The following is a 20,069-nucleotide window of genomic DNA, read 5'->3' on the forward strand; positions in this document are numbered from 1 at the left end:
ACTCTGATGAGACGCTCGCGACGATCGGGAACCAGTGCCACAAAAATTAGGAATAATTTTTTGTCTGTGATGGGTGACACCCCTATAAATATTGGTGTTTTTTTTGTTGTTAATCACTGTTATAAATTGTAAAAATCACGTCGAAAGGAAAGTGTCGCCTCTTGCGTACTCCGAAAGCCATGCCACGACTACAGTTGCCGAAAAAATAAGGAATGCAGCCCGTAATAAAGATGACACCCAGTTTGTGAGGTTAGAATTTTGTGTTTCTGTTTTTCCTGTTACGCTTGATATAGTGGCAAGAAGAGTTTTCTTCGCTAAACTAGTGGTATTGAATGTTTCGGGTGCGTTTTTGTGTATATCATGTGAGAATTTAGCCCGTGCACTGGCAACTAAGTCATAGAAGTGTCCATTCTGCCACTTAGCCTGAATACCATAACTTCATGTAGGGCAACAGGCAAAACGGTATTTGAAACGCTAAATGAATAATTACCTTCGAAACCGCTTAATTAGCTTGTTAGTGATAAAGGATCCAACTAATTGCGTTATTTTAGCGTATCAAACTAGGAATATTAGATCATGGCCAATTTTAGATATATGGGATATTAAAATTCTTCGTAGTATGAAAAAAACTTTAAATCGTTTTTTGGACAAACAACTTAAAACGGATTGAATTGGTATTGTGTTGCCATCCTTTTTATATACTCGCTTGTAATATAATTTATTTTGTTTATAAGAACTTGCGAATCAGTTATATGTTCATCAATCGATTAGAATCGCACTAGAGGTTATTTAAATTGAGTTTTGTTTATTATAAGTTCATTTGATGTCGAAATTAATGATGTAAATTGCCCCTAGTAAAAGGTTTCGCAACTGTTAAATCACTTATCAATGAATTAATTAGGTAGGTGTTTTTGTGAATCACTTGGTAACAATTTGGTAAAATTTCACGTTTCAACATACACTTAATCTGTTTTGTTTAACCTGTGAATTTTTCGATCCTAGTGTGTGGAACTTGTTAAAAAAACGATTTAATACACTGATTGAAAGTTTTTAAGTAACGGGATGGGAGTTTTTCACTCGATAGTGAGCGGTGAAGATAGTTAATTCCCTAATAGTCATTGTATGAAAAAAAATCCTCTATAACGGTAATGAGATATTCAATACCAATGTTTAAAAAGGACTTGTTAAGAGTTTTCGAACCGCCGTGCCTCTGTGATCTAAACCCAATTGATCGGTGAGTTTAGCGGTGACTTAGCATGTTTGTATATTATGTAACAATATTTTAAAAATTACTCCCGTCTACCTCATACCTCATTACGTACCGATCTAGCGTGCGGGAAGGGAAGCGTCACTTTACCACGTCAGTTTCTTTTCCGGGATTTTACCGCACGGGTTTGGGAGCAATCGGATGTTTTCTTAGATATTTCCACGCTTTGAATTTTGACATTTGTTAATTCTGCCTGTCATGTCAATGAATGTATTCGTGTTGTTTTGCGAAAATGTACCCAAAAACTAACGGTCGTAGAAAAAGTATAGTATGCAGCATGTTTTATTAACTTTTTAACTCACTCGTTTATTAATGGCGTTTACACTTGCACTTGTTGCATAATATACTATTTTTCCTTTGATATCCGATCAAGTTGAATGCTTAAGTTTCCAAATTAAGAGGGGTTGAATATGAACTTTTATTTGATAAATATTATCCTTGATGCCGAAAACTCATGTACAGCTCTTTTGTTAAGAGACATGTCAAACGACAAAAAAATAGTTGTCAATTATTGACGGATATTCATTTTATTAATTTTGTGTCTCATAACTTTTTTTTTTTGGATTTACGAAAGAAAATTATTTTTCGTTTCTTTTATCTTATAATTAGAACATAAATTTGTTCGATAAACACTGCATAAACGTCAATACTTTATTTTATGTTTAATGAATTGTTTATGTTTGATGAATATCGTTAAGTTTTCCGTTATTTTTATTTTTTGTAAAAATGCCAACGTTTTGAACAATCGTGGGTTGTTCAATTATCGGAGACAGGAGAGAGAACTTCTTTTTGCTACTTCCTTACTACGTGAGTTTGTTGTCACCACACAAAGAGGGCGTTTTGTTGCATTTACATTTAGAAACTGATATATATGGCAGCACTGAATGATAGTGTTATTCTTCTCCCTTTGCCTCTCTAACCTGCTTGTTACCTATCGTAATTGTTTGTTTCATTTTGTAAATTGCCATGAACTTTAGCATATAAAAAAATAAATCGTTTCCCCTTCGGTTTTTTTTTTTCCGCAGACAACCCGCATAGACAATACAGCACTTCCCGCCACCCTCTGCGCGAGCATGCGCTGCGCTTTGTAACAAACGAGGATGGAGAAACAGACGGAGACCGAAATGCTCATCCCCGTGTCGTCGGACGAGTGCGGCGCGAGCGGGGGTGAGAGCGACAGCGACGAGGACGTCGTCACCGATTACCAGCTCCTCGACGTGCAGACCACGAGGGACGACCTGCCCCTGATCGATAACGTGACGTCGGGGTCGGGCGAAAGGGGCGGGTCCCACGCGTTGCCGACCATAAGTCTGACGTCGTATTCGCCGACAACTGCCATGCGCACTTACGCCGTCCTCGAGGACAGCCTGCAGCAGGTGCCCGAGTTTCTTAAGTAACTGCGGCGCGTTCCTGTCATTTTTGGTCGGGACGCAGCGTTCGGACTTTTCGCATCCCTCTCAGCTCCATTGCACAAAAAATATATTATTATTTAATTAAAAAATAAGGCTCTCTATAATTTTAAACAGACTAAGAGTGACGCAGATTGGAACTCGGACAAACAACTAAAAACTTTTGAATTATTGAATGGAATAATTCCCTAATAAAATAAACAGCTGAGCTCGAAATTCTTCCTTGCTCTTGGATATCGTAAAACACATTTTAAAATGCTATTTAAATTTTACACAGTTGATGAATAGAATGTTACAAAGTTTTTGTTAGAAATAAACAATCTCGCATATGGTCCCTTTGAGCTGTGCTAGAATTCTACCCTTTCTGACTAATATTGTTACTTCCTGTCTATTAGATAAAGTATTCCCGGAGAAGTGCAAAACATAATATATATAAATCAGTCTGGTTTTAAACATGGGCTTGGTTGTGCGACCCCCATTACTAATTGTCACAGATGACATAATTAGAGTCACCGATAAAGGTGAAGCGACGGCCCTAATACTTCTTGATTATTTTAAAGTCTTAGTTGTTAATTGCAATTTTACATTTTATTAGTTTTTTGAAGTCTAACAAGTCTATTACTCAATTGTCTCAGTAACAGTGTTTGGTGTTCCACAAGGTTCGATCCTTGGGCTTCTGTTTGTAAACAGTGTGAAAATCAAAATAAATAACAATTAAAAGTTCAGATTTTCATGAAATTATATATTATGACATGACAATTGTTTCGACAACACCGTGTCTTTGTCAAATGTCCAAACATTTAATAAAGACACGGTGTTGTCGAAACAATTGTCATGTCATAATATATAATTTCGTGAAAATCTGAACTTTTAGTTCTTATTTATTTTGATAAATGGATTTTCATCAAGTAAAAGCCACCTCAGTTCAATTTTTAAACAGTGTGACACTATTCAAGATATTTTTCACATAAAAATTCAAGATGAAGTAATAAAATGTTCCAACACTTGTAGAAAGGACTAGATTTCAATATTAATCTTCGTTTTGAACCGCATGTTAATCAGACGATGCACAGTGCATATGGCAATCTAAAAACAGTATATCCAAACAGACGTATTTGTCGTCAAAATCATTAAAAACTAAGTGACTGATTCATTGGTTTTGAGTCACTCGTCAGTCAGTTAGTCGAGTTTCCTATAAGCTTAAAGAAACAAACTGACTAACAATGGAAAGTAGATCTAAATTCCATTCAGTTACTCTGTTTCACAATATAATATTGAAGAAGTTTTACCAGTACCTTTATAATAAAATTAGCTTGAGTTTTCGTGGCTATATATCGCCTCCACCGCTGGATATGTAAGCTGTACAATAGAGTTCAGAAAGAATTATGCTTAAACTTATTTAAACGTGTCTATAGAAAGTACCTTCTCGAGATCAATTGTGTGGGGCAGGCGACACTGTGCAGAGCGGGATTTGTTTTTGTTTTCGTTTTTATGGTTTTTATTATTTTGTTGTTTTTTTATATACTGTCTATATTTCCAGTTATAGAACCCTTTTTTCATGTCATACATAATATGCAAGTATCTAGTTGAATAATACTTTTAGTATCTAGGGTTTGAACTTGGACATTTTCTAATTGTCTTCAATTCTTTTTTTGCAACCATATTACACTTTCTGTATTATTTTGTTGTGATTATTGTTGTGAATACTCTTTACCATTTTCTCGCTTCTTTACGTGTCGTTATGTTTATCTAAGTCTAATTCCTTGTAACTGTGCTGTATTGAAACATTGTCTTGTAATTGGACAGAATCTGTCTGTTAGACAATAAAGCGTTATTATTATTACCAAAGGACACAAGAACGTTTCCTTTTCCAGGTGCACGAGCTGCGCGAGTCGGTGCAACTAATGAGGAACACATCGGCGACGACCCGCGACTTTACCGTCTTCGCGCTGAACGCGTCCGCGTCCCTGACGCAGTCGTCCAGGTTCAGCGCCAGCTGTCCCGCGCTAAACGACGCCGCCGGGCACGACTCGGACACATTCGTCGGGTCGTTGGGCTCGTCGCCGCTCACCCACTCGCTCAGCAGGAAAGAGAGTCGGGCGCAGGACTGGGCCCCCGCGGACGTACAACGGCGAAAGTCCTGGCCCGGGTTCGAGGACATCTCGACCTTGATCAAGTTGAAACAGAAACGGCAACGGAGCGTCTCATTGGGCTCGATGGAGTCGATAGCGGACGACCCATCGCTGGTGGACACCATCGACGGCAGCGCCGCCCGTCTCACGGACAGACATCGAAGCAGGGGCGGCGGCAACACGCGCTCCCTCAACGAAACGGACCTGCACGATTTCGCCAAGGTCAAGTTGAAACGCGACTCGGAACAGCTCCACCTCTTGGCGCAACGGCCGCTACAGAAATCGGTATCGACGCCGTCGATCATACCGTTCGGCGACCTGGCACTGAAACCGTCCGGCGACGACGTGCAACCGATCCTGCAGATTGGCAGACCGAGCAGCATGGAGCGGGGCATAGAGGACGGGCGCCGTTCGAGCCACACCGACTACGAGATCCGCATCAAGGAGCACCTGCAGAACGTGACGTACGACCCGCATCCGGAAAAGTTGCGCAAGCGCGGCAGCTTGTTTTTCCGCAAGAAAAAGGAAAAGACCAAGAAGTTTCCGCACCAGTGGGTGTCGGCGAGTTACGGCACGTCGCACGTGTGCGACGTATGCAACAAGGCGCTCAGCAGTAAGCCCGCGTTGTACTGCGAGCCGTGCGGCACCACCGTCCACCAGAATGCGTGCAAGGACACCATCTCCGAATGCGTCAACGTGAAGATCAAGAACGCGAAGAGCATGGCGAAGCTGGCGAGCTTCACGGTGCCGCTCACGTCGGCCAAGCACCATCAGGTACAATATGCCCCGATGACGTTCCATCACTATTCCACCCTTCCGCACATTTCACGCGGACTAGTTATGGTCAGTTGTCTCTAACTCTACGAAATTTAATCTGCACACCTCAATCTTCCGAATTTTTGAGAATGTATCTTGATGGTTGGTTAATCCGAAAACAACATCAATTCAAAAAAAAGCATCCCATTCAGTCCTCCAGCCGTCCGATAGGCTCGAAGTCGGCGACAGTGTTGGACTTGAATAACAATAACATTTAAAAAGAGTGCCTTTGCCTGTAGAGACCTTTTCTGGTAGTTAAAGGTACTTGCTGTGATTTCATTATAAGTTTTGGATGTGCCATTTATATAATGAAAAATTTAACTTCTACAGCATTGGTCGACTCGTAACATGAGAAGCAGCTATGTAATGCCTATTAAATTTATAATCACTTTCCAGAATATTAGAGTTATTACCAATGAAAGCACTATATAAAAACTCACTAAAAAAATATTAATGAGTAAAACAATATACTCCTTGCAGGAGTTTTTTCAGAATAACTGGGAGAATGGGCGAAGAATGTATAAGTGAAGGAAATTTTATATTTTGTCGTAGGTATGGTGTTTATTTGTAGGTTAAATGGAATCAAATTACATTTAAAAAAAGATCAAAATGCAAAACGAAAATTCCAAAACCGTCATGGTGACGCATGACAATTTTAATTGTCATTTGTTGCCACCTTAGCGACAAGCGGTTTTGGTGCAAACTACAATACATTGATCTTCTGCAATTTAACTCGAACATTTATTTCTTTTCTTTATTTGGGCTAAATATTGCGTTTAAAGAAATGAAACAATTGTTAATGTTATTATCAGGCATCGAAGAGAGGATCGGGGTTCGCGGTGAACGCTTGCGACGACAAGGACGGCGACCAGCAGCACGACGGTGCCAATTTCGCTGACGACGTCGCTCTCGTGCAGTTCGAGTTTCTGTCGGGTACGACGGTAACGGCGGCCGATTTATGCCCCGACCTGAGCCTCGGTTTCTACGATAACGAACCTGATTCGTGGACGACCCACGTAGGCAAAGAAATCGCCAGGAAACTGAAGCAGAAAGAGGTAGCATAACAGGTGTTCTGTATAAAAAAATAACTGTTCCATTATAAAATACGAAAAAAAAAAAATTAATTAAAACATATGTGGAAGCCTCTCTTTAACTAGTATGTCCATGACAATTGAGTGGGATCTAGGTGTATTTTGACAAACTGATGCCGAGAAAATGCGAAATCTAATATAAAACAACTGCCAAGTGCCCCACCCAGTTTTACTAGAATAGAACTAATCAACTAAAACACTAAACGAAAACAGAAGTACCAATATATATATCAATAAATTACTATAAACTTCAAGAGAGCCACAAAACTATTCAAAAAATGAAGGTGAGATGAACGAAATAACATTGGTGCGCCTAAAGCGCCGATAAAACTAATTTAGGAATCTTCTGATTCTTGATGCTTAAGCATACTTAGCGCTCTGGAAGCTATTCATTCTAGCTATGTGACTAGCAAATGATAAACTGAATCATATGGAGTGCCACTTTGCTATGTTCATCTCATCACATTGAACTCACTCCACATAGTAAGTCTGTCAAAGTCACACTGAACTTTAAGACAATTAAACTACAAGCATTTAAAACCCTGGGAGGAATTCCGTCAGTGCTAGGGCCCTGATTTAAGTCCATCTTAAGCATTTTCTCATATATAGTTTTGAGGGAAATTGCAAAATCAGGTGCTCAAATATGGTTAAACAAATGAAGATATTTATGAGCAACATTTTTCTCCACTGAAAGTATTCGGCAAAAAGATCAGGCAGTTCAGGTCTAATCTAATATTGATTAGTATTGAAAAACCTCAAGAGTGGCCCTCCCCCCTTTTACTTTGAACAGAATTTCAATATTGTGGTGTGTTATTGGTTAAACTCAGGTCAGATTTCTCTATGTGTCTTAAATAACCGCTTCCCAATTCAGTATTCCTAAATGTTTTGGGAATCACCTTTTTTTAAATTATCTGCTGTTTCAGCGCAGGGCAAAACCAAATTTGCGTTTGGGACCTTTCTTTTGTAGCACAAGAGCCGGGATATCAAGGTTCAAGATATCATAACATATATTAATAATGTAACTAAGTGATGGTAATAATTCGTTCCAATTTACTTGACCCAAAAGTCATTTAACAGTATTAAATTCCCAGACTTCAAATAGTAATAAATAGAAAAAAAATTTTAGTTAGGAATTGCAGTATTGTTTTCTCACGAAGATGGCGGATGATGAAGTAACAAAATTCAACAAGTTTTACTAAATATGAATATATTTTGTTTGGATTAATTCTTGCTCGCTTGGTTACGCCTTCTCGACGTTGCGATTTATCTCCTTTTTTCCGTGCTACCAAGAAATCGACAAAATTTTGAAACCAACCCTCGATTTTCCGAACGTTCTTTTGAGCGGATCCTCTTTACTAGGTAAAACGACAGGAGCACATCTACGAGTTCATCCTGACCGAAAAGCACCACTGCATGACCCTGCTGGTTATGCAGAAGATCTTCGTTGACGGTTTGCAAAAGTACTTCAATCTGGGACCCAACTTGGAACGCATGTTCCCGCGCCTGTCCGACCTCACCGATCTTCACCTCGGCTTTCTGTCAAAACTGAGGCAGAGGCAACGCGAGAGCGCCGTCGTCTCGTCCATAGCCGACATCTTGCTCGAAGAATTTTCCGACCTCAACGCCGTCAGGCTCAAATCCGCATATGGCGAGTTTTGTAGCCGGCACCGCGACGCCGTCGACACATACCGCGAGTGTATCCAAAGCGACGCCCAATTCGGCGAGTTCGTTAAGCATTGCCAGACGAATCCACTGTTGAAAAAGAAAGGCATCCCGGAATGCATCCTGTTCGTTACCCAACGCCTCACCAAGTATCCCCTGCTCATAGAGCCGCTGATTAAAACGTGCAAAGAGAACCAGCAGGAGTTGGACGTTTTGCAGAAAGCCCTGAGGCTTGTCAAGGAGATCCTTGTCGAGGTGGATGCGCAGGTCGCGCAGAAGGAGCGCGAGGACAGGAAATTGGAGATCTACCACAGGATCGACTCGAAATCCTACACGTTCCACAAGGGTTACAAGTTCAAAAAGTCGGACATTTTGCAGGGCAACAGGTCACTCAGGTTCGAGGGCATCGCGATGCTAATGCAGGGCAGGGGCAAGATGCAACTGGTGTCGGTCATCATCATGTCCGACGTGTTGTTCTTCCTGCAGGAAAACTCACAAAAGTACGTGTTCTTCACGCCGGACAACAACAAGGCGGGCGTGTTCTCGCTGCAAAAGCTGCTGGTTAGAGAAAAGGCGGGGCAGGACTCTCGCAGCATATATCTGATATCGTCCAACCCGACTGATCCGGAAATGTTCGAGCTCAAGGTCCACAAGCCTAAAGACAAACAGACGTGGATCCACGCGATAAGGGAGGCGGTCCAGCACTGCCCGGACACCGACGACAACGCGAGCATTAGCTTGGAAGACAAGCAGAACCAGATGCGATCGCTAGTGGCGCTGCTCAGGCAGAACGACATTGAGCAGGCCCTCCTTTTGGAAGAGAAAATGGCATTGCAATTGAAACTGTTGGCGGCGTCGGGGCTAGATCCGCCGTCTCCGCCCTCGTACCGGCACCTGGTCAACGAGCAAGCGGACACGGGTCAGATGTGGAAAGAGGTGCTGACCGCGGTACAGGAGGTCAACAAGTTGGTTAGTTCCCTTTACGCGACTGGGACGAATTTGTCGCGAAGCGTGAGCTCGGCCGGGGAGAGACACAGTGACGCCTACGTCTCTCCCATACTGCCAAAACGAGCAGAAACGTTTAGCGGGTTCGACAATAACGCTCCGCCCTTGAAACTGCTGGGCAAGAAGACGCTCGACACCAAAGGCCTCAAACCGGGCGACATTAAGCATCTGCTAGAGAAGTTGCCGTTCCGGAACTACGAAATATCAGGGGGGCGGCTGCTGAGCGGCGCGGGCGCTCCCATCGCCGAGCAACAGGACGTCGACTCCGCCCACTTGCATCCCGCAACGCAGCAGACCAACGAGACTCCCGCGCTGTTGTATTTGGGACGCGAGCAACAGTACGCCGCCATTCAGGTCAGCCACTACGTCTACACGTTGCTGTGCATCATTTCGCAATTGATGACCACCAACGGGAACCTGCAAGGGCAGATAACGAGCCTGAAGAGCGGCACGGACGGCGTCAAACAGTACCGGCACAATCAGCAGCTGGAGGAGTTGAGGAATCTGCAGGACAAGTTGAGCGACGAGAAGGCATCGTGGGCCGCACTCCGGGAGAGGGAGCTGAGAGAGTTGGAGGAGAAGCGGCAAGAGTTGGCGAAGCTGCAGGAGCAGGTCAGGGCGGAACAGAAGGACATAACGCATCAACGGGAGCAGCTGTACAGGAAGATGGAGATGTTGACGAACCAGGGGCTGCTGATATCGCCGAACGTCGCGATACCGATAGTTAACCAGGTCGACGAATCGCCGCGGGACTCTTCCAAGGAGGGTTCGCCCCAGTTTTCGGACACGCCGTCCAATATGAGCACAGCATCGAGCTCTCTTTCCCACTCCGCTTCGGTTGTCGCTGACAAACGAAAAGAGTCCAAATGGGGAAAGGGCGTGGCCCAACCGAAACAGCAGCTGCCCCTGAACTTGATTTCGACGAAAAATCAGCAGAAGGTGTCGCAACAGCTGCCCATCAAGCAACAGATACCGCTGAAGCTAGCGACGAGGCTCAGTTCCGGCGTGGGCGGGGACGGCTCGAGGAGCCACCCGAATAGTCCTCAGCAAATTTTACCGATGAAACTCAGCCAGGACGAGGCGAGCGAGGGCGGTCGGAACCCAATGCGACCCTGAGGTATGCCGGACCAGTGTCACGTCTGAATCGGCGAGGCGCAACTCATATTGCGTTTCCATTTTAAATCAAGAGGGGCCGGTTAGTCGAGGACATTTTTCAAGGTTAAAGTTGTCCGAGTGCGATGTAACCCTCGTATTTGCCCTATCTGTTTGAGTTTAATGGTACAAAGTATGAAAGTGCTGGGTCCCAGTTTAATGAGGCAAATTTTTGAGGAATAATTCAGATTTTCTTAAAAACAAGGCAAGTTTTTCAGAAATTTTGCACTTGTATTTTCCAGAAAATCTTACTTATTTTTATTATAAGAAGGCCCGGCGTTTCGAAAATCTACAAAGAAAGTTTTGTCCTTAAAATTACCTAAAGAAAAATTGAAGGTCGATGAGGGTAAATCAAAATAAAAGGCACCCTGGAGGATCGAAAAAATAGTGTTTAATGCGTCAAAGTACGGGTTAGCGTTCCGGCTCTAATTAGACTAATTTAATCGAAGACGTTAAAACCATGGGGGTGGCCTGATACGCTGTTTTGAAACTAAAAGAACATTGAACTTCCGTTTTCTTTTTCTGCAAATTCTAACCATGACATAGATAAATAATACGTTTTTAGCTAATACTGTCAATTGAATAGAATATTATTGTTTTTTTTCAAATTCTAATACTTGCAAAGTAGTGATTGAATAGTACTCCATTGATAAACAGTCTCGAACTCAGTTAAGTAGTTTCTAAAAATTAAAAAACAGAAAAATTGGGACTCCCGCAAAATTGCTCAATCATCAATCAATCGTGTATTGTCACTTTCTAAAACTATTTTCTTTTTTACTTATCATTTGTTACTGACAACTGTTGATAGCTTTTTTTTTAAAATATTATAGGTCTCTGCTATGGTTAAATGTCGTTGATTCTGACAATATAATATTACGCTAAGGGTCGTGTAGTGTCAAAAAACTAAGAAACGATAGAGTGCAGTCCGCAGGGCTCATAAAGTATGGCGACTATCTTCGCCGTTGTCGAATTTCCGACGGACAATGGTACGGTGTTGCCAAATTTTACTTTCCGCTCAAACGTAATTATTGTTCGTTTATAGAGGATAAGGTATTAACGTTAACTTCGGTTGGTATTTATTTTCAAAGCGTTTTTTAAATGTTGATAATAAAAAGCAACAGTATTTTTAAAAACTTCTGAAGTGGATATAATAAAACTTGCGTAGTGGTAAAATATGCTATTATAAAAATATTAATAAGGTCTCATTGAGCCGGCCACGCGCGGGAAAAATATAATAAGGGGCGGGATTTTTTTCCGTTCGAAAGTCTTCCGCCGTTATTCATTTTTGGTAAAAGGAAAACGCGTGGCCGACGGCCGCCCGAACGGCTAGTGCGACAAGCTCTCAGGGGGCGGCTTCATTTTGGGCTTCGTCTGAAAAAACTATAGACTGAAGATACACGATGTTTGTTGTATAAAAAATATAAAGCATTTTTTTTTCTGTAAATGAATTTAACTGTGATACATCAACATTTGATCTGTTAACTTTTCGAATGTACGTTGCATATTTAACCTATCATCGTCACGTGTACGAGGTGTTCCTGCTCTTGCAGCACGCTTACCAGTGAGTCTCTTAAACCATGCTGTATTTTAATCGTTTTTAATATTTACACTTTTTTTTTTTAATACAAAGATATGTTTAGTTAAAATTTTTGTTTTTACCGTTTACTCGGAAGTTACTACATAGAGATTACATCGAATCTCGTACTCCTACTGTCGGAGAAGGGACGCCTCTACATTCATCTATTTCTAAAATTATATTACGTTAAGTTTAATTTAATTTTACATTGTACTTTTTCTATTATTTTCCTGTAGAATGAATTATATAGTTTTTTAATGCGTTAATTCATGTATATTGTGTAAGATGGCATCAATATATTTATTATGAAACGGGAGTTGTTTACTGTTGGAAAATTCAAGATCTGTAACGGATACTGAGGAAAATTGACAATTTTTTTTCTGCGTGTATGGCGTCACTCGACCAATGACGCAACAGATCCATCTAATTAACGTATCATTAGTGTGTTATGGTATTTAAATTAACAAAGGAGGACAGCTTAAAGTGTTTAAAGAAGAATAGTTGCAATTGTATTTCTATCAATGGTCAAATAGTCCTAAGATTTATTTCACGAGCGGATGCCGGCAATGGGCGAGTACCTTTAATTTTTTTGCCCAACGTTGTTAAAAAGTAGAAGAAGAATATTGAGCGTGCTTCCTAAAAATTTTTAAATTGTTCGTCCGTTATTCTACATATACTCCAATAAAAATGCTACCGAAACAACAGATTCGCATGGAGGCGGAACAAGATATACAGGAGACGATTGCCATGGTTAAACAATACTGGCCGGATTATTCCATAACTCCAGATCTGTTGAAAAAGCCCACTAGAGAGTTTGTTTTAACTTTCTACTCGGATTGCGTCGAAAATATAAGGCAGAAAATTTCGCACATTACGGGCATCGATCTGTCACCAAATCCCCAGAATTTAGAGTTAGAAAGCTACTTGTATTGGAAACTACGCGAAATTCCATCTATGGACGAACTTAAGCTTGGGGATCTGTACAAATTTAATCCCCTTAGAACGAGGCAATTCATAAAGCTTATAATACATTTTCTAACTTATACCGAGTTATACATGGAAGTACCTGTCGCAATAGCCCAAAACAGAATAGAAATTAGCAGAGTGATGGAAACCCAGACAAAAGAACTAAATGATTTCCAAGAATTGAAGCAGCAAAAAATTTCTCAGGTAGGGTTGTTGGTCCGTGAAACACAAGAGCTAAGTAAGAAATCCAATACTGTTGATGTTTTATATAAAAAAAATATTCCTAAGAAAGTGGAATTAGAAAAAGAACGTAAAGAGAAAAATATGCAACTAACAAAACTAAATGAAGATTTTATTAAAAATGAAACAACCCTGCAACACTACGAAGAGAAAGAAGATCATTTAAGGAATGAAATTACGACAGTGCAAGAATACAAAGATTTAATAAATATTCGTGAAATGTTGAAAATGGAAGAAATAACCGAAACAGCAGCAGTTAAAGATCATCATGATGGACTACAGCAGTGCAAAAATACACTAGGACCTCTGAGGGTGGTGTCCAATAAATTAAATGACTTGTCAATAACAAATGGAGTTTTCGGGGTTGTTGTTTGTCGTCAGGAAAATGAAAATTTGAAACAACGAATCATGTATGTGTACTTTTTTTTTTTTTTCAAAGAAACTTCCACAGGCTACTGTAATGCTTTTTACAAAACTTCTGGAAATTGTTTCAATCAAGCTCTGCAGAAGCCAACCGGATGATTGGGCGAAACGTCAGCAATTTCGACTAAGCAAAAACCGATGCAGGAGGAATCCAGAAGTTTTGTAAAAAGCATGTATGTGTACTATTTTTAATGGTAACTCACTATATAAAAAGACTATAAATTCTTATTAATAAGCAGAAGTTGTGTTTTCTCATTATTTTAAATAGGTATCAAAGATAATTCAAGTGTTTTTAACATCATTAAATGTGTGTCATCAGGTGTTTATGGGATCAACAAAAAAACAAAGAAAATACGCAGAAAGTGTTGGACAAGAGGCTGCAAAATGAGCGAAAAAACTTGGAGCAAACACTTCAAAGGACTGTGAAAACATTGGAAAGTGAGATGGCAAAAAATACTGTTGACAAGGTCAAAATAAAGAGTCAATATCAAGACAAGGAGGCCCACAACAAATTGAAACTAGAAGAAGTATTGGGGCAAATTAAACACATAGAAGAAGAAACTGAAAAACTGAAGAAGGGATTTAAACTTCAATATGATAGGATGAGAGAATTACAGCAGACCTGTACGAAGAAGGCTGTAGAAACCATGGAAAGAATTAACGAAAACATTGAATAAAAATTGGGCCGGTAGATAATCATCACTCTCACCTCACGATAACTTATTTAATTATTTATGCGTCTAATCAAAACTTTTTGTTCATGGGACGTCTTGTGTATTATTTAACATTCTAAAGGGAAATAAATGTCATTTACATTCCTATCCTTTTTTTAATTCCGATTTAAATCCAGCAGAGGTTTCATCCAGTTGATAATTTTCAATGCTAGAGCTCCGAAGTAATTTAAAAATTGAATCACTATGTAAAAACAATTTTTGTGATATCCATAGTTAATCAACATTTCATTTGAGCAACATGACTTCAATTCCAGTGATTTTCGAAATCCAACACAAAACGAGTTTTCTCACGACGTAACCAAAAAATCCGGCTCGCAGGATCAAAAAATTATACCGTGATGCAATGTGGAGTGTTTTATTGTTTTCGAAAATTACCGAAAGCCGTACCCGTTTAGTCAGCGGTCGAGAACGGTCCCCTGCCAATCGACAGTACTGCACGCAAGTGCGCGAACGTGCTGAAGTGTACAAGGTTGGACAACACTCTATAGATTTAATTTTCTAATTATCGAAACAGTCATTTTACCCTGAATACCCAAAATAAACAAGACATAAGAAAAATAAAAATTAGTCAATCGACGTGTATGTCGATGCGGAACATACAATAAACAATTACTGTTAAATAACATTGCCGTTAAGAAATGTGATATATTTGCTCCCTTTACTGTAAAAACATTTTTTTTATGTAAAAGTAATTTTTAGCAATAAATATTATATTGTATATATACTTGGAGAAAACAAAAATGAATAGTTCAAAAAGTGAACTACTACTGAACTTATTTCATACTGCTATTTCCTGACCAATTAATTAGAGTTTTTTTTTAATTTTTTTAGGATATTAGATTGCTATAAATTTTATTTTTAACAATAATCAAATAACACTCCATTCTCCCATTTATTGAGCAAAACTAAGACAACAACCCCCATTACTATGCCGTCCTTTTCCATTGTAAGGTGTGCCTCACTTTTCAATCACGCCGTTGCCATTCTACTTCGCTTAGAACTATCACGATAGTCGATATGTTCGTTCACCACTTGGAGGCGCAACTTTTTAACAAGGTTCTGAGTTTAGTATCGCCGACCATGTTCGCCGCTAACTTCGCGATTTTCGTACCGTACGCTAGATTCAATTCCGTTACGAGATACTCGGAAAACACGCACTCGATATCTTGTTCTATAATTCGACGGCACTCGTTAATCACCAATTTAAACGAAAAAGGAATTTGCGTCATGTAATCCTCCATGTCCTTACTAGCCATGTAGGAGTCGAAATGCACGGGATTGGCCGGTATATTGAGCCAAAACCTCTCGAACGGGCGATAATGCTCATCGTAATCAACCTCCGAGGTCGACTCGGGACTACTTTCGTCGTTGTTCTCGTTGGGGAAACCGTTGCGATGATTAGTACCAGAGTTATAGACCGTCTCGTCCGAAATGTGAACTACCACCTTTTTGTTTCTACGCAAACAACTTCTGGGACCTTTATTTGACAAAAAGCTGCACGGCGGGTGTAGGACGACGTTAGCGTTGGCACCGTCAGCGACAATTCTGTGGTTATTCAACATTTCCAAATACCTGTCGGGTTCGAGAAGGTACCTCAAAGAATTCTCACTGAAATCCTTCCATAACAAGTCTCTGAGCGGGACGTCTCTATTGGATCCAACGACTTGCGAGTAGCTTAAGAATGGGGTTAGGGTGGGCGGAAACACGATGGGCTCTCCTTGAGTTAGGGAACTGTCTTTTCTGATTCTGGCCAGCACTTGCTGATAATCCTTGGACTCCTTCTGTATGTAATGCACGCCCTGTTTGTAATTTAATTTCTGGGAGTTTATGTACTCCAAGTACAAGTCGCTACCGAATTCTTTGCGCGTACCCAACCTCGTCGGCAAATGATATTTTTCTATAACACACCTCCTGTATTGAAGATATTTCAGCCACTCTTCGATGTTGAACGTAAGGGAGTCCAATCCCTTTTCATTTAAAAGGTTCGAATAACGTGACAGTTTTGACTCTGTCATGCCATCTAGTCCGAACAGTATCTTTAAAGTCAGTATAATGAACGCCATTGCGCGTGCTTCGTAATTAGGTAACCTGTTGCACATCGAATTAAAAGTCATCAAGGGACGGGTCTTCAAGATCAGTTTTTTGACGCAATCAAGCACTCCCAGTGGCAAATTTAATTCCTTGCAGTACCGGGCGCACAAGGTTATCAAGTTGGGCATCTCTACATACACTGTCAAGTCTAAAAATTTTGCCAGTCCTGCGATCTTATCGCGGAAAACGGTAAACGTAACCAAATGCTGATGTTTCTTCATGTGTACTTTAACGTCTTCGGGAAATAAGTGAAAAAACGCCCCGAAACTCAAGTGCCCCTCTCTAATGAATCTTAACATGTCGCCCAATTGTATGTCACTACGAGTTATGTTTAGACCCAGATACAGGATTTGATACAATTTACCAATAGTTATGACGCTTGGGCCCACCGCGAACTTATAGGAGTGTTTGTAAGTCATTTTGTGGCATTTCAGCTCCTTCCTCAAATCCTGGCGGTGCTCTTTGATGTGTTCCTTTGCCATTCTTTTCTTCAGGTAATGTTTACTATGTGTGTTGTATTGAATCTTATTTGCTTTTTCTGTATGGGTGGAGTTGCTTTTCAAGCTTGACAATGTTTCAGACATCATGCTGTCCTGTGTCAATGTCTGGGACGCCTCTTGATAATCTGACTTCATCAACGCCATTTTCTTGAGAGTTCTCTGTCTTCTGGATAAAACCGTATCCGTTGTGTTGTCTGATCCTGTAGAACTTCTTCTGCTTCGACGTTTCTTTTTTTTTACTCCACAAACTACCGCGATATCCCGTTTACTACTGACCAACGTCAATTTTGGACGGGTGTCTTGATCTAAAGAAAACACTTCACATTTGTTCAAATAACCCATCCACAGGCACCTGACCACTTGCTTCAAACTGCCATCTGCTCCCAAACTTATCAACTGGTCGGTGAGTGATTTCAAAATGACATTGTAACATTCCCACGAAGTAAGCACCTCGGTTTTCCTAGCCGGTTCCTTTTTGCCTATTATCTTGCCTTGCCTTTTGATTCGATTTGACGCTTCTTCCTCGAATACATGCTCCTGAAGCTCCTGCGTTTGCGTCTGACATTCGGTGCAGTAGTAAAAGCCGCTTTCCACGTGAAAACTTGTGCCTCCGCATACGCCGCATTGCAATTCCGGATGACCTGCATCTATATCACTATCCCCTCGCTTCATTACTTAAGAAATAGATTGGGCCAATTTTTTTCGGCAAACAAAAACCACTTGAAGACCTAAGATGTTTGTTTAAAACATTCGGAAGTGAACATAACCTTATTCAGCTCAAAAATGCCCGTTAGGAATTAAATTTCCATTAATAGTAATAGCCGCCAGGTTATCATTTCATTTTCTGCACCCTCTTAGAATCATATCAACTGCTCTTTTTTTATTATTATTACCAGGACATTGTGACCAGTTTGCGGTTGTGATGGCTATATTATCATCTGCTAACTTGAAAATTTTTAATAATCCCACACAACCAGAAAATAACAAAAAATAGCTAGACCTTGTTAGATATTTATTTACAACATCAATAATGGTATAAATGTAACATTAACTCCTCTAAAAACTATGACCTCTCAATTTCCTTCATTGTATTTATGACATACTTAACAGTAAATGCAAATGCTGCAAAACCAATGATTACACACAGGTTTGTAACACATGATTGGAAATTGCTGGGTTGGCTGGTACTGTGTAAAGCTTTCTGACATTCAGGCGCGTTCTTTTGATTCTCGGCCCGTTTTTCCAATTCAGCTCGCATTTTTTCACAGATATCTGGGAAGAGCTCACAAAATTGAGTGTTTCTTAAGTTAAACTCCAACGACTGGTAAGCAAGCTGCCGTTTGTCATAGTCGGAAGTTTCAATGCTGCCTAGAGTTGGACTTTTCTCCAGCATGAAGCTCAACAACCCTGTTAATATGGTGGAAACACTCCAAGCAGGATTCCATGTATCTGGATGAAAATCGGATATGCTTAAGCAGAGTTTTTTGTTGGTCCTAAATCTTCCATTGGGTGTGATCATGTACACCGCTGGTGGCTTGAAAGGAAAGTCCCTAGGAAAGACCAATTTTCCATGATAATATCCCCCATCATAAAGGCTGTTTTCTGGGCCCCAGACCACATAGTGCCATTCCAGTATATCGGAAGGCAGAGGTTCCGCGTCAACGTACGGAACTGGGTCCTTTTTTAACCTTAAGTAATCCTGTTTCAGTCGGGCGGTTGCTCCTCTTGTAATACTGTTTACTTTTCTCGACATTTTTTAATGAAATGACTACGGTACTAATTTACAAAAAATCTTATTCCTAATTCATAGTTTCCAAAAAACTGCGTTGCTAATTCGATGAACTGGTGGTCTAATAACTTTACAACGAAAAAAACCGAAATAATAATAAATTGACAATCTTCTTACGCAGTTGTGATGGTTGACAGTCTGTCACTCGCTGTCTGCTCATAGAACATATTATTGGTCGGATGTATGAAAATTGTTAACGTAATAACGTTATAATGCTAAAATTAAGGCTCTCAATTTTCATTTGATACACATTTTTCCGTTCATTAGTCATTTTAATAATAAAATAAAAACGGAAAATGGCCAGGTTACTAAAAAATTTATTATAAAACATTACTACATAGTTTTGTAGCGTATAGGCAGATGAAATTAACAGCAAAATTTTCAAAATTAATTTAACGCGACTGATAGGGTGTTTATTTCTTCAAACAATTCATCAAAAGGTTCTTTGTACTCAGGGTTGATTCTTATCAAAACAGTCAAACATCCACGTTTGACACCCAGGGCAGCCCCAAGGTCTTTCCGACTAGGCACATACACATAAGGAATATTTTTCTCTTCACAAACACCTGGCAAATGGCACATGACATCGATTGGAGTTACATCACCTGCAAATATGATTATTCCTGTTTCCCCCTTACGAATTCTTGTTTGCACATCTTTTAGACCACAACGAACATAAGTTTTGTGTTTCGATGCTGCAAGAGTTGAATTACGGATTTTCTTTTGCCTAGCATGAAGTAGTTAGCGACTTTACCTTTCTTAATCAGTTTGTAACATTTCTTAGCAAGTTTTTTCGATGCCATGGGCTTAGCAATAATGCTACAATTTGCAACCTTTTGTTCGTATGTTAATTCTTCTGAAATAACCATAGCTGCATCCGGAACGGTCTCTTCTGTTTCGTGTTTCGTCATTTTCAGTTTCTATTTTATTTGAAACGTGAAAACAATCTAAAGCAAGCACAGAGAAAATTAGGTTAATTCTTCTTTCCACTTCGTCAACATACTAGGTTCATTCCACCAATTCTTCTAAAACATTTACCAATGGTTAAAGTATTGTTGAAAAATAGGATGTAAGGCGTAGAAGCATTATTTTTCTAAAGAAATGTGAAAGGCTGACAATTTGGTTAGTTTTCCAAAATTCATGTTCACTGATACTAGTTGGTGAGGGGTCAGGGTTAGAGGATAGTGAAACGCCATTTGAACATTTTGAAGCAAAT

The 20,069-nt window shown here is 40.1% G+C and overlaps 5 protein-coding genes across 6 annotated transcripts; 2 read left to right on the top strand and 3 right to left on the bottom strand.

Moving 5' to 3' along the window:
* The first annotated feature begins 24 nt into the window (after positions 1-24).
* LOC132701825 (rho guanine nucleotide exchange factor 2) lies at positions 25-12,419 on the top strand. The gene is made up of 5 exons (XM_060670045.1): positions 25-249; positions 2,293-2,643; positions 4,551-5,582; positions 6,437-6,679; positions 8,075-12,419. Exons 2-5 carry the CDS (start codon positions 2,368-2,370, stop codon positions 10,496-10,498), a joined length of 3,975 nt encoding a protein of 1,324 aa, XP_060526028.1. The 5' UTR covers positions 25-249; positions 2,293-2,367; the 3' UTR covers positions 10,499-12,419.
* Positions 12,420-12,733: 314 nt separating this feature from the next.
* On the top strand, positions 12,734-14,557 carry LOC132702203 (serine/threonine-protein kinase 10-like). Its single transcript, XM_060670704.1, has 2 exons — positions 12,734-13,726; positions 14,059-14,557. The coding sequence occupies exons 1-2, from the start codon at positions 12,798-12,800 to the stop codon at positions 14,414-14,416; spliced, it is 1,287 nt and encodes a 428-aa protein (XP_060526687.1). The 5' UTR covers positions 12,734-12,797; the 3' UTR covers positions 14,417-14,557.
* A 798-nt stretch (positions 14,558-15,355) lies between these two features.
* On the bottom strand, positions 15,356-17,935 carry LOC132702369 (TATA box-binding protein-associated factor RNA polymerase I subunit B). Its single transcript, XM_060670956.1, has one exon. It carries the CDS (start codon positions 17,734-17,736, stop codon positions 15,499-15,501), a length of 2,238 nt encoding a protein of 745 aa, XP_060526939.1. The 5' UTR covers positions 17,737-17,935; the 3' UTR covers positions 15,356-15,498.
* Positions 17,936-18,061: 126 nt separating this feature from the next.
* Positions 18,062-18,988, bottom strand: LOC132702370 (ubiquitin-conjugating enzyme E2 J2). The gene has a single exon (XM_060670957.1). It carries the CDS (start codon positions 18,815-18,817, stop codon positions 18,128-18,130), a length of 690 nt encoding a protein of 229 aa, XP_060526940.1. The 5' UTR covers positions 18,818-18,988; the 3' UTR covers positions 18,062-18,127.
* A 169-nt stretch (positions 18,989-19,157) lies between these two features.
* Positions 19,158-19,974, bottom strand: LOC132702257 (H/ACA ribonucleoprotein complex subunit 2-like protein). Of its 2 annotated transcripts, XM_060670792.1 has the most exons (3): positions 19,857-19,974; positions 19,608-19,800; positions 19,158-19,548 (listed from the first exon to the last, which is right to left on the bottom strand). In XM_060670792.1, exons 2-3 carry the CDS (start codon positions 19,762-19,764, stop codon positions 19,241-19,243), a joined length of 465 nt encoding a protein of 154 aa, XP_060526775.1. In that variant the 5' UTR covers positions 19,765-19,800; positions 19,857-19,974; the 3' UTR covers positions 19,158-19,240. The 2 variants fall into 2 exon arrangements, with proteins under 2 accessions (XP_060526775.1, XP_060526773.1); XM_060670790.1 differs by lacking the exon at positions 19,857-19,974 and having other exon boundaries at positions 19,608-19,850.
* Positions 19,975-20,069: the final 95 nt, after the last annotated feature.

Source organism: Cylas formicarius, unplaced genomic scaffold (genome assembly GCF_029955315.1).
Source record: "Cylas formicarius isolate icCylForm1 unplaced genomic scaffold, icCylForm1.1 PGA_scaffold_5__7_contigs__length_24384050, whole genome shotgun sequence".
NCBI classification, from domain to species: domain Eukaryota; kingdom Metazoa; phylum Arthropoda; class Insecta; order Coleoptera; family Brentidae; genus Cylas; species Cylas formicarius.